Source organism: Clarias gariepinus, chromosome 5 (genome assembly GCF_024256425.1).
Source record: "Clarias gariepinus isolate MV-2021 ecotype Netherlands chromosome 5, CGAR_prim_01v2, whole genome shotgun sequence".
NCBI classification, from domain to species: domain Eukaryota; kingdom Metazoa; phylum Chordata; class Actinopteri; order Siluriformes; family Clariidae; genus Clarias; species Clarias gariepinus.
In genome coordinates, this window is record NC_071104.1 from 39,947,806 (window position 1) to 39,960,106 (window position 12,301).

At 39.1% G+C, this 12,301-nt stretch overlaps 1 protein-coding gene across 1 annotated transcript in view; it reads right to left on the minus strand.

Moving 5' to 3' along the window:
* LOC128524381 (thrombospondin type-1 domain-containing protein 7B-like) overlaps positions 1-12,301 on the minus strand; it is a 216,146-nt gene that overhangs the window by 14,401 nt on the left and 189,444 nt on the right. Inside the window, exons 24-25 of the mRNA XM_053496943.1 lie at positions 7,262-7,435; positions 7,061-7,156 (exon numbers count right to left, since the gene is read on the minus strand). Of these exons, the coding sequence (XP_053352918.1) occupies positions 7,061-7,156; positions 7,262-7,435 (270 nt within the window). The remainder of the gene's footprint in view (positions 1-7,060; positions 7,157-7,261; positions 7,436-12,301) is intronic.

Genomic DNA, 12,301 nt, shown 5'->3' on the forward strand with positions numbered 1-12,301 from the left:
TGGCGTTCCGCAGGGTTCAGTTTTAGGTCCACTGCTTTTTTCCCTTTACATGCTTCCTCTGGGCAACATAATCCGTAAGCATGGTATTAGTTTTCATTGTTATGCTGACGATACACAGTTATATGTCTCAGCAAAACCTGATGAGAAAAAACAGCTTACTAAAATTGAGCAATGTGTGCAGGACATAAGAAATTGGATGCTAATTAACTTCCTTCTGCTAAATCCGGATAAGACAGAAGTTCTAGTCATAGGACCGCATACAGCTAGGAGTAAAATTTTAGATCACACCGTAACTTTAGATGGCCTTTCTGTTCCATCAAATGCAACAGTGAAAGACCTTGGTGTGATTATTGATTCCAGCCTTTCATTTGAAGCACATGTAGATAATATTACCAGGATAGCATTCTTTCACCTCAGAAATATTGCCAGAATAAGAAATTTATTGTCGCCAAACGACGCAGAATAACTAGTTCATGCTTTTATCACCTCTAGGTTGGACTATTGTAATGCCTTACTGTCTGGTTGTTCAGCTAGATGCATAAATAAGCTTCAGCTAGTCCAGAATGCAGCAGCGAGAGTCCTCACCAGAACCAGAAGATATGAGCACATCACCCCTATCTTATCTTCACTCCATTGGCTCCCTGTGAAATTTCGCATTGATTTTAAAATACTACTCTTGACATATAAAGCATTAAATGGTCTCGCGCCGCAGTACCTGAGCGAAATGCTAGTGTCTTACGATCCGCCACGCCTACTTCGATCAAAGGATGCAGGCTGCTTGTCAGTACCGCGTATTATGAAAAATACAGCTGGGGGCAGAGCTTTTTCTTATAAAGCCCCAAAGTTATGGAATAGTCTTCCAAATAGTGTTCGGGACTCAGACACAGTCTCAGTGTTTAAGTCCAGGCTAAAAACCTATTTATTTAGCCAAGCATTTTTATAAATAGATTTGCCATAGGTAAAGGAGCAGATCTGGGGGACTCATGGACGTAGAGTATTATGGTGAACTGGTATGTTTGGATGCTGTCTTCCTCACTCTCATTGATCACTCAGGTTTGCTGACGGTGAGGTGATTGTTTGCTTTACATGTCAGGAAGCCCTCATGTTTGTGTTTCCTTCTGGCTCTCCCTTTTAGTTATGCTGTCATAGTTAGTCCTGCCGGAGTCTCTGCTTGCACTCTACAGTTAATATACATTCACATTATACATTGTGTGACTGTGACCATACCTAACTGCCATCTCTCCTCTTCTTCTCTTTCCCCCCCTCTTTCTTTTTCCTCTCTCCTCCTGTCTCCCCCTTTCACTCTTTCTCTCTCTCTGTCGAGCTACACATGTCGTTCCTGAGCTGCCAGTGATCCAGACTCCCTCTGCCCTCCGGACCTGTCTGACCCATCCTGGTGCCCCGCTTCTGGCTGAAGATCTCGTCACATGGATGCCCCGTGTGTCTCTCTGGGATGCGTCTGGTGTCTGGGAATGATTCTCTCCACCTAGAAAATGGTTCTGGCCTTGACTGGTGTTGGCAACTGTTTCTCTGGGGACTTGACAGTTCGATAGTTCATGACTGGAACTTCTTACAAGTCTACCTGGGTCTTCAATAACTACCTGGACTCCATATTAACATCAATTAACATCAGCTATTTTAGCTGAACTGCCTCCCACCCTACACACTGTATAAATGCAGATCATTTACTGCTTTCTGTTTCACCCAAATGAGGATGGGTTCCCTGTTGAGTCTGGTTCCTCTCAAGGTTTCTTCCTATTACCATCTCAGGGAGTTTTTCCTTGCCACTGTCGCCCTCGGCTTGCTCACCAGGGACAAACTGACCATTTTGATTCATACAAATTCCCATTTCATACAAACTTAAATAATTCTTTTGACTATGTAAAGCTGCTTTGCGGCAATGAAAATTGCTAAAAGCGCTATACAAATAAAATTGAATTGAATTGAATTGAATAAATCTAGAACGCGAAAAGTTGGTGGTGTTGCATGACCGAAAGAAACAACCTCACATGCCAATCACTGGAGCTGAAGAGGGCCAAGTTGGAGCTGGCAGAGGTGCAGTTCAATAGGCCTTCAATCTCCGTACCAATCTTGCTGCCATCTGAAGGTAAGCCAGTTTTTTGTAGTTCATATTTTGATGTTCATTTCCTCACAGTTGCTAATCTGATGGTCTGTTTTTGTTTCTTTCATAGATGCTGAGCGACAGTCACACCAGTGACCGTGAGTGTGTGGTGTGTGTGTGCGTTCTGTGTAAATATTTTTTGTATGTCATTTGTAGTGTATGCACCTATTTCTTTACGTTTTTTTTATGTTGCTGCTAATAAAAAAGTGTCGAGGATGATCCAAACTCCCCAGTCTCAAGTGTGTGTCTTCTTTAAGACTAAGTAATCATGTGGCACAAATACACATTTGTCATCCCTCATGAGTCTGGAGAAAAACATTCCCTATTGCAATAAGAAACCTACGTGTAAAAGGTTGCTCTATTTATCCACAGGGAAATTAAAGAATGTTTATCTAGGTGGACGTTTATTTTCAAAGACTCGTTTGTAGTAGCGACATTAGTCTGAGATTGAGATGATGAGTGTTTGAAAAAGGTTTGCTGTGCTTGAGGCACAAAATAAAATGTGTCAAAAAAAGTCCATCCAGTCATGGATGATGGCTAATAAGAAATAAAACATATTTTAAACAAAAACATTTTAATCAGCTGCTGCCTTGCCTCAACCCCGGCAGCATGCAGTGCAGCCCTCTGTGGAGGATTGAAGACCTCAACATCCACCTCTGCATCTTCCTCCTCATTTGCCTCCTCCTCCTCCTCCCCCTCTGCTAAAGGTGCATTTCCATGCAGAGCCATGTTATAGAGCATGGCTGTTTCCACTGTAACTGCGCAACACCTGTGAGGCTTCATGCGCAATCCTCCTGCGGACTTGTGCAGACAATGAAAGCACAGCTTCCAGAGTCCAATTGCACACTCGACGATGTTGCGAGTGCGAATGTGTGCAACATTAAAGGCTCTTTCAGCCGGAGTCTGTGGCTTGGATACCGGTGTGTTCTGAGGGGCTATCCACTGTGCCCGAGGAACATGCTCTCACCAAATTCACCTCTTTCTACAACAAATAAATAAAAAACTTCAATCCATGGCCTTCATGTTTGCTTATAAATGACCTGTGAGCCAAAATAGATAATTTTAGCCTTGGAGCTCAAACAAACATACATACTGTAGTGGCACTTCCAAAGAAACATGCATTAAACAGCCCGTATTTAACATTAGACTTTAACATTAGAAGTGCCAAGTACCGGTCATTTGACCGCAATGGGGAAAAAAAATACATCACACTCGATCATATTCCAGGACCCTCCGTTCATTACTTTTTCTAGATCTGTGAGCTTAATCGCACCAGTAAAAGCCAGTATAAAGCTATTTTGCTCTTATTCACGTGAAATTCCTGACAGCTGCGGTGCAGTCATGCCGTTTCATGCCGTTTCCAACCTGCGATTCTCAATTCTCTCAGCAGATGGTGCAAGGGATCGGGCCAACTGTGCGTCATTCAGTGCGTATATGTAACTATCTCAGGTTTCATTTTATATATGCAGTTTATATATATATATTTAGTGGTTACGCATGAACCTACACAAAGCTCTTAAGTTTCAAATAATTATTCAACGCTGAACACAAACAGCAAAAGACAAACGGCATGTGTGGTATTGTTTTTAATCACTCTACAATGTTTTAATTTTAGATTTTATTAGAAAAAAAATTTATTAACCAAATAAAATTATTCAATTTGTATTTTCCCTCTGTAAAATAGGATTAAAAAATCATCGAGCATTAAAAACAATACAAGGCGTGTTATGATAAGGAAACTTTCTTTATCTTCCATTCCAGTGATTAAAAAACGGTACAAAAATGTCAATTTTGGAATCTGCAGAAGCTCACTGGTCCGAGCACAACGTAATAATCTTGTATGATAAAATGACTCGTGGCATGAATCTACACAAAGCGCTTCAGTTTCAAATAATCATTCAACGCTGAACACAAACAGCAAAAGAACATGATGATAATAATCAAAAGAATAATAACTTCTGTCCAGCATTGAATAATTATTTAATTATTAATAGGTAAAGCTGTTCACATCGCTAGGGCTTTCACTTAAAAAAAAAAAGCAAAATGTGTTTAATCAGCAAGTATATGTTGCCCCTCTTTATGATAAATGAATATTATGACTGAAACAAAGCTGCTCGTGTCGGCTCATATCGGGAGCATTATCCACAGGTCTTTTAACAGGATTCATGAGTAGCATCTACAAATAGTGCATCACATCTGTGAGTTACATTTTAACATATGTATAGATCATTTCAAACTCTCTGGATAGTGAAAAGGAAGCTGATAATTATTATGCAGACCTAAGGGCGTGGTCTAGTGCCAGTTTGTGAATAGAGGGCGGGGTCAGGAAAGGTGAGCAGTAGCGACCTACAGCTGTGTGGGACACCACTAAAAAGTATTCTGTCTTTCAGTAAGAGCTGGCAAGGACAGAGGAGAGACAGATGACAGGAGAGACAGTGAAGAGAAATAAGGCGTCACTTTTCAAGTTGTCAAGTCTGCCTCCTGTCTCTTCATTTCTAGGCCACTCCGTAAAACCATGACATGTTCCATCAACAGCCTCAAAACCTCTACTTGAAATAAAATAAAATAAACTGGTATGTTAGTCATATACGGTGATCTGCTCAACTCTGTTGTAGTGCCATACCAAAGCTGAAACATTCCGTTTATTTAAAGAAAATTTTATTTTTTGTTTTGGAAAATACGCAATAATATAGATTTCTCAAAAAGTGGTGTTTTGTTAAAAGTTATAAATATATAGCTATTTTTGTCAATTGTGTGTGACATACTGAGCAGTCACAGCCTTCTTGCTGAACAGCTGAATTGTATAAATGTCTGTTGAATGATGTTGATGTTAAAGATCACGTAAAAGGTGAAGTTTGTTTTCTTTAGCATCACGCCGCCTGACAGATAGCTCCACAGCTTCACAACCTTTCTGTCTACCGTTTTCTCCTTTTACTTCTGCCAGAGGATTTACCTGCTGACCTCAGTGCTAAGAGAAATGTGAAATAAAGGTAAAAAAAATACAAAACAGGATGAAACACTGGGGTGTCAGTGTGAGTTGAGGTAGCTGCCATCTGTAGGTCGAATGCTCATTCAGCCTGGTTCATAAAAGTTTAAAAACTCAGTAGAAACAGCACAGGCGAGCTGGAACAGAGGTGCCCAAGTAGACAAATTTATAGGTTTTCAGGTAAGAAATTCAGTTTTCTGTCTTTTATTTACAGGGTGATCCTGCGTCCGTAGAGGTTTTTCTTATATGAAATTTGCTTTCAGACATAAGATGGTTTCAAAAGTAACAACAGAAGATCCAGAACCAACAACGCTTGGTTAAAGTCAGCAGTTCAGATCTTCACCAAATTTGTCATCCTGAACATTGTCATTTTTTATTGTTGTTAATGCATTATTTTTTGATTGTACAATTCCACTGAGGTCCCAATAGTGTAAAAAATTAAGATATGAGTGCCTTGTCAAAAACTTTGATTGACTTTGAAAAATTTGGAGTCAGAAATATACCCAACAGGGGCAGTTCTATTGTCAGGTTAACAGAGTACATTTGCCAAATGATGTTTGAGGGGGGCCTGGGAGAGCCAATCATATTTCATCCATGCCCCCCCCCCCCCCCCCCCCCCCCCCGATTGGCTCATATAAGATGTCTGAACCATGTCATGCTCTGCCTAATAAATGCTCTGTTCTGCCTCAGCCATGACCTGGACCTCCTAAGATATGACCTTTTTTCCACCAACTGGGTTTGAGTATGGTTTACTTTCTTCATCATACAGTATGATTCCAAACTTCCAAAATTGGTGGACTTTATAAAAAGCAACGCACCCCAGCCTCACATTTTTTTGATATATACATTAATTTTATAGGATTGTTTTAAATGCATACGTCTTCTATTCTCCGGCATAATTCCCCTTGGAAAAAATGATTAGGCGATATTAACAAGGAAAACAAACCATCTAGTAAATTTACCAATTTTAAAGTAGATTGCACTGTGATTGCATTGTAGATTGCACTACAGTTGTCTGGACTGTAACAGTAACTCTGCTTTATCACTCGTCAGTCGACACATCACCTGTCACACATTATTTAATGACAACTTGGACAACTCAGTGTCCATAGGACAAAATGAACAATGTGAAATAATGTCAGCTAATTGTGTAAATATTATCGTGTGTTCTTCTTCTTCTTTTTCTTTGGGCTGTTCCCTTTCAGGGGTCGCCACAGCGAATCATCTGCCTCCATCTAACCCTATCCTCTGCATCCTCTTCTCTCACACCAACTAACTTCATGTCCTCTCTCACTGCATCCATAAATCTCCTCTCTGGTCTTCCTCTAGACCTCCTGCCTGGGAGTTCCACCCTCAGCATCATTCTACCGATATATTCACCATCTCTCCTCTGAACATGTCCAAACCACCTTAAACTGGCTTCTCTGACTTTATCTCCAGAACATCTAACATGGGTTGTCCCTCTGATGAACTCATTCTCCATCCTGTCCATCCTTGTCACTCCCAAGGAGAACCTCAACATCTTCAGCTCTGCTACCTCTAACTGTGCCTCCTGTCTTTTCTTCAGTGCCACCGTCTCTAAGCCGTAGAGCATCGCTGGATTGTGTGTTGAGGTCTAATTTATAGTGGATCCAAAGTTTTTCTGATGTTATATAAACACATGGGATTATTGGCATTAATGTAAATCTGGTTTGTCTTTTCTAAGTTAGTTAGCTAGTCAGTTTTGTTAATTTATGCTGTAACTTTATGTCATATGTAGCACCTTGGTCCTGGAGGAACCTTGTTCCGTTTCTTCGTGTACTAAAATGTATATGGTTGAAATGACAATAAAAGCCCACTTGACTTGACTTGATTTTAAATCTATTAAACCCATGTGAATGTGTCATCCTTATAAATATCATTGTAGCTGTAGTGTGATGATGGAACTCCAGACATTGTTGCCATGGCATTACCTGTGACATTGACCCCATCTGATCGTTGACACCACACCTCCCTCACGTTGTCGCTCCACCCACTAGTCTTCCACTCGTAGCTGTGGCACTTTCCCCCTATGCCAAGCCATTCGGCACAATTAAGACGTGAACATTTAGTCATTTATTTTATGTATGTATGTATGTATGTATTTATTTGCTTTTACACGTAATGCGCCGTACCTTTACATGTCTGTGTCTCAATTTCTTGGTTCGGGCAGTTCTCCTGATTCTCCAGCGTCTGGATGATCACAGCTCTTGAGCGTGCCTGATGACCTTCAACTTCAAAACTCCGCCCCTCTATGCAGGTCAGCTGACATGAGCTCCATGACGACCAGTCTGTCAGGTGACAGTCGCCTACAGCGGAAACATCATACCTTCAAAATATGTATGGTGGCGATAAATGTGATTAATTCCAGAACTATTGGCACCCAAAATAAAGATATACCATCAGACAAACATCCTGTACAATCAACATTTTTTTTTATTTTACTTTAAAAGCCACAGTTTGTATTCAAAACAATAGAAAAATGCCATTATATTTAATGATTCACACTTCCAGGAGGTTGTTGTTTGGCCATGGAGTTATATATATAGGCCTATATATAAACTGGTATATAAATCCTGTGGAGAACCTGTGGACTAAATGTTTAAGTAATGTCGAAATCCGCAAGAATAAATAAATAAATAATAACAATAAATAAATAAATTTATGGGTTCTGCATTAAGAAGTGGATCTCTCTTGTATTTCCAAAGGATCCCGACATTATAAGACCAGTCTTTGTGCTCCTATTCTCTCCAGACTGAGTGTCACGATTTGCTATTAATTTTTAAACCAGTGTTTTGCAGAAAGAAAAATTCATGACCTGTGAAAACCTTTCTAGTAAGGTGTAAAAAAAAAAAGCACTGTGTGAAATTGTATCAGATCGATAGCTGAAACCAGAAGCATTTAAACAGAGCATAAAATAATAATAATAAAATAAATAAAATAATATAATGGTCTACATATAAATATAAATGAAGGGGTTGATTTATGTATAATCTCTTTACTACGATAGCAGGTGTTGACACAAATAATACAATATAACGTAAATCTGTGATCCAAACCTAATACTTTTACTTTACATAATAATTAATTATTTTTACTTTTATATACCACTTCATATTTAATAAAATAAATTAATTACATAAATTAACCTTATAAAATGTAATAACTTTTATGTTAAAATAATGTGCTATGGGCACTATTTAGAGTGAATGTGTTTTAGAATATAATGTTAGGTTTAGATTAAAATACACAGATTTTAAATTAAATGTAAAAGATTAGAATTTAAAACAAATGAAGACTATGTGATTTAACATTCAGGAGAATTACTAATAATAATCCTGAAGCAAGATGAGGTAATAGGATGTATCTAACTATTAATACGTTCATCATGTCCAATAAAACCAAAGTTTACAAAATATTTAAATGAATTCTTTATATGATGAAAGGAAACTTTGAAAGAAGAGCACTTGTATTTCAAATTAAGGTCTGTCTGGCTATATAAAGAAAATATACAGTACTGTATATACGAGTGGTGTTCAAGTCAAACTGGGACTAGGTGTGAAAGCGATTGCCATTTACTGATGACTTCAAACACGGTATGGTAATGAGACTCTTAGTCACATGAACGGTGCGAATGTTTCAAAGAAGGCCATGACTCGGAGCACACTGCAGTCATTTCCTTTTTTGAACCTTTGTCCAAGTTCTAGTGAAACACTGGGATAAGTGTAGCAGGGGATTATCGTGTCCCTGTTTGACTTATTTATATATATAAACTAGAACGAATTGTTGTTATTCTGCTTCAGGAATTTATCAAGATACACCAGAGCTAAAACCATTCAGAGATTTAAAGATCGAAAGCAGGACTTGTAATACTTTTTTGTACTGCATGATGATGATAATGATGATGATAATGAAGAGCAGTTAAATAGCAATAAACCAGGAGAGGTCATGTGATTCTAATGCATGTTTTTACAAGTAACAGCGTTTTTTAGACACACAACACATCCAGTGATCCAGTGTATAATAAAGGGTTTAAATCTTTTAATAATCATATTTGCAGTAAACATGGCTTTGCTTGCACAGCGTATTGTATGAACAGAACAAAGGAGGCACGCGTCCAACTCCTAATCCGGACTTTTACACCTCTCCAACTCACTAACTGTACGCTCTAACACACACAGCTGCTTCCTATTTGCTAAGTAACTACTAAGTGTATTTAATGAGCACACTTTCACACAGTCATTTCATTTCCATTTGCAATCCTGATAGTTTTATTTTTTGTCTTCTTGCCTTCAGCATCTCTTCCTGATGCTCATGATCCCCTTATTAAACATTTTACTCGCAGTTTCTTCACCTGGTTTATTTCACGATGAGATCCAAGAAGCAAAGATATCAGTAGTGCGTATTCTGGACTAGGACACTTATAGAAACACGTTTAATGTACGATTACCTAAAGAATAATCACATTACGCTGCTTTGTTTTGGTCTTGTTTACATTCTAGATCTGTATGTACACTTACCCGCCACTTCATTAGGTATACCTGTTCAACTAGGTGCTAACGCAACCAATCACATTGTAGCAACACACTGCATTTAGCCATGTAGACCTGGTCAAGACGAACTGCTAAAGTTCAAACCAAGCACCAGAACGGGGCAGAAAGGTGATTTAAGTGACTCTGAGTATGGCATGGATGTTGGTCTGAGTTTTTCCCAAACTGCTGATCTACTGGGATTTTCACACACAAGCATCTCTGGGGGTTTACAGAGAATGGGGTGAAAAAGAAAAAAATCTCCAGTAAGTAGTTCTCTGGGTCAAAATGCCTTGTTGATGTCAGAGGTCAGAGGGTCGAGGCCAGACTGGTTCAAGCTGATAGAAAGGCAACAGTGACTCAAATGACATCTCGTTATCCCTGAGGTCTGCTGAAGAGCGTCTCTGAACACACAACACATGGAACCTTGGAGCAGATGTGCTACAGCAGCAGAAGACCACACCAGGTGCCACTCCTGTAAGCTAAGAACAGGAAATTGAGGCTTTTGGAAGATTGGAAAAACTTTGCCTGGTCTGATGATTCTCGATTTCTGCTGCAGATGTTCGGGTCAGAGTTTGACATAAACAACATGAAAGCATGGATCCATCCTGCCGTGTATCAGCAGTTCAGGCTGGTGGTGGTGTGATGGTGTGGAGGAGATGCTGGTTCTTGGTACACTGGTTCATTTAGTACCAATTGATCATGTTTTAAACATCACAGCCTGCATAAGTATTGTAGCTAATCCTGTCTATCTCTTTATAAGCACAGAATAACACGCTGTGTCACAAAGATAAAATCATCTCACACTAGTTTCTTGAACATGACAGTGAGGTCACTGTAGTCACACGGCCTTCACACTTACCTGATCTCACTATATTAAAGTGGATTTGGGATGTAGTGGAACGAGAGATTGGCATCATGAACATGCAGCCAATAAATCTGCAGCGACTGTGTGATGCGTCATGGCAATATGGAGCAAAATCTCTAAGGAGTGTTTCAGCACCTTGTTAAAAAACAGTTCTGAAGGCAAAAGGGGTCCAACCCAGTAGTAGCTAGGTGTACCTTCTGAAGTGTACAAATTTGCTTAACTTTAAAGAATAGGGCATCGGTGGCTCATTGGTAGGTTTATTGCCTGCCAAACATAAGGCCCAGGTTCAATTCCCAGCTGTCGGGATGGTTGGGTCAAAAATGGCATCCGGTTTAAAACCTGTGCCAAGCCTGTCTGCCGATCAGATGGTCTGTGGTGACGACCCCTTGCCGGGAGTAGCCAATGACAACAAGCACTTTAAAGAACGAATGATTTAATAAATTATCAAAAAATACTAAAACCGCCTCTGGTTTCCTTTCTCTGAATTAGTAAGCTAAATTAGCATCTTTTAAAGAAATAAATGAAGCAGCAGAACATGAAGAGTTAGAATGTACAGCGTTTCCCACTTAGTTAAAGCAATCATGTGCTTGAGTGATGACCTCATCTCCCTGACAAAAGACAAGAGGTAATTATGCACTTGTCTGATAATACGTTTAGGACATCCTTGGCTGCATAGCTGAAGGTCATATATCGACGCCCTCCACCCTGATAACCCTCAGTGACGATTCAGGGTTCATCAGCAAATTCAGAGTGACACTTATGCCAGACAGCTCATCCAGTTGATTCCTTGCATGCGACAGCTGGGATGCTTATTAATGCCCATCTGTGAGCTTATTATCCTTGATCTTCCTAAGGCCAGCTCTACACACTCTCACAAGATAGTGGCTTTACACGGCTACACCCTACTGGGGAGTTAAATTAACGTAAATGTCACTTGGACTCAATTTCCCTGAAGTACTTTTTAAACCCAAATCATGCCAACCTTGTTAACATTGTTAAAGTGAACCTTCATCATGACGCACAGGTTTTGTGTGCAGCGATTCTGATGCTAATTTGGCTTCAGGCACTGTACTTTTTTCTATTATTTCTGCAAGATGTTAGCATAATGGACAATGGAAGAAGTTTAAACCTGAAATTTTATCACAAAATAAATTTTGCATGCTGTTGATGATCACAATATTTAAAGCTTGACACGAAAAATCACTCAGGTGGATTTCTTTAATTATCTGGGATTTAGCTAGATTGCATAAGCAGTGTAAAAATGATACCTCATAAATTTTCATTGAGTGTTTCAGAAGATACAGCGGTACTGCAAATGCTGATTGAGAGCTTAGTCTGTAAAGCAGCGCCGGGATAAAAAAAAAAAAAAACATAGCAAATTACTTTTTACTTTCAGTATCAGAAAATTTGACCTTGTGCTAAACTAAGTAACTCTACCTTGAAAAACTTTAAAAAATGATAATAATAAAAAGCTCCTATATAGTAGAAAGTCTTCCTGGACTTGATTCACATTAACATATTAAAAGTCTGAGACCACAAATTCAAAAGATGACAATATGTACATGGGAAAACTTCCTCTTATTATTATTTCCTGTTGTTGTTGTTGTTGTTGTTGTTACGTATGGGTATTAATAGTGTCTAGGCACACTACTAGGCACATCACATTTAACATTGCCTTTAAATTTCCCCAAAAATCAGAAATACAAAATAAGGACTCCTAAAGGAAATGTTTTTTTTCCCCCTTCCAAGACCATATAAGTATCATGGCATGTAGTTAA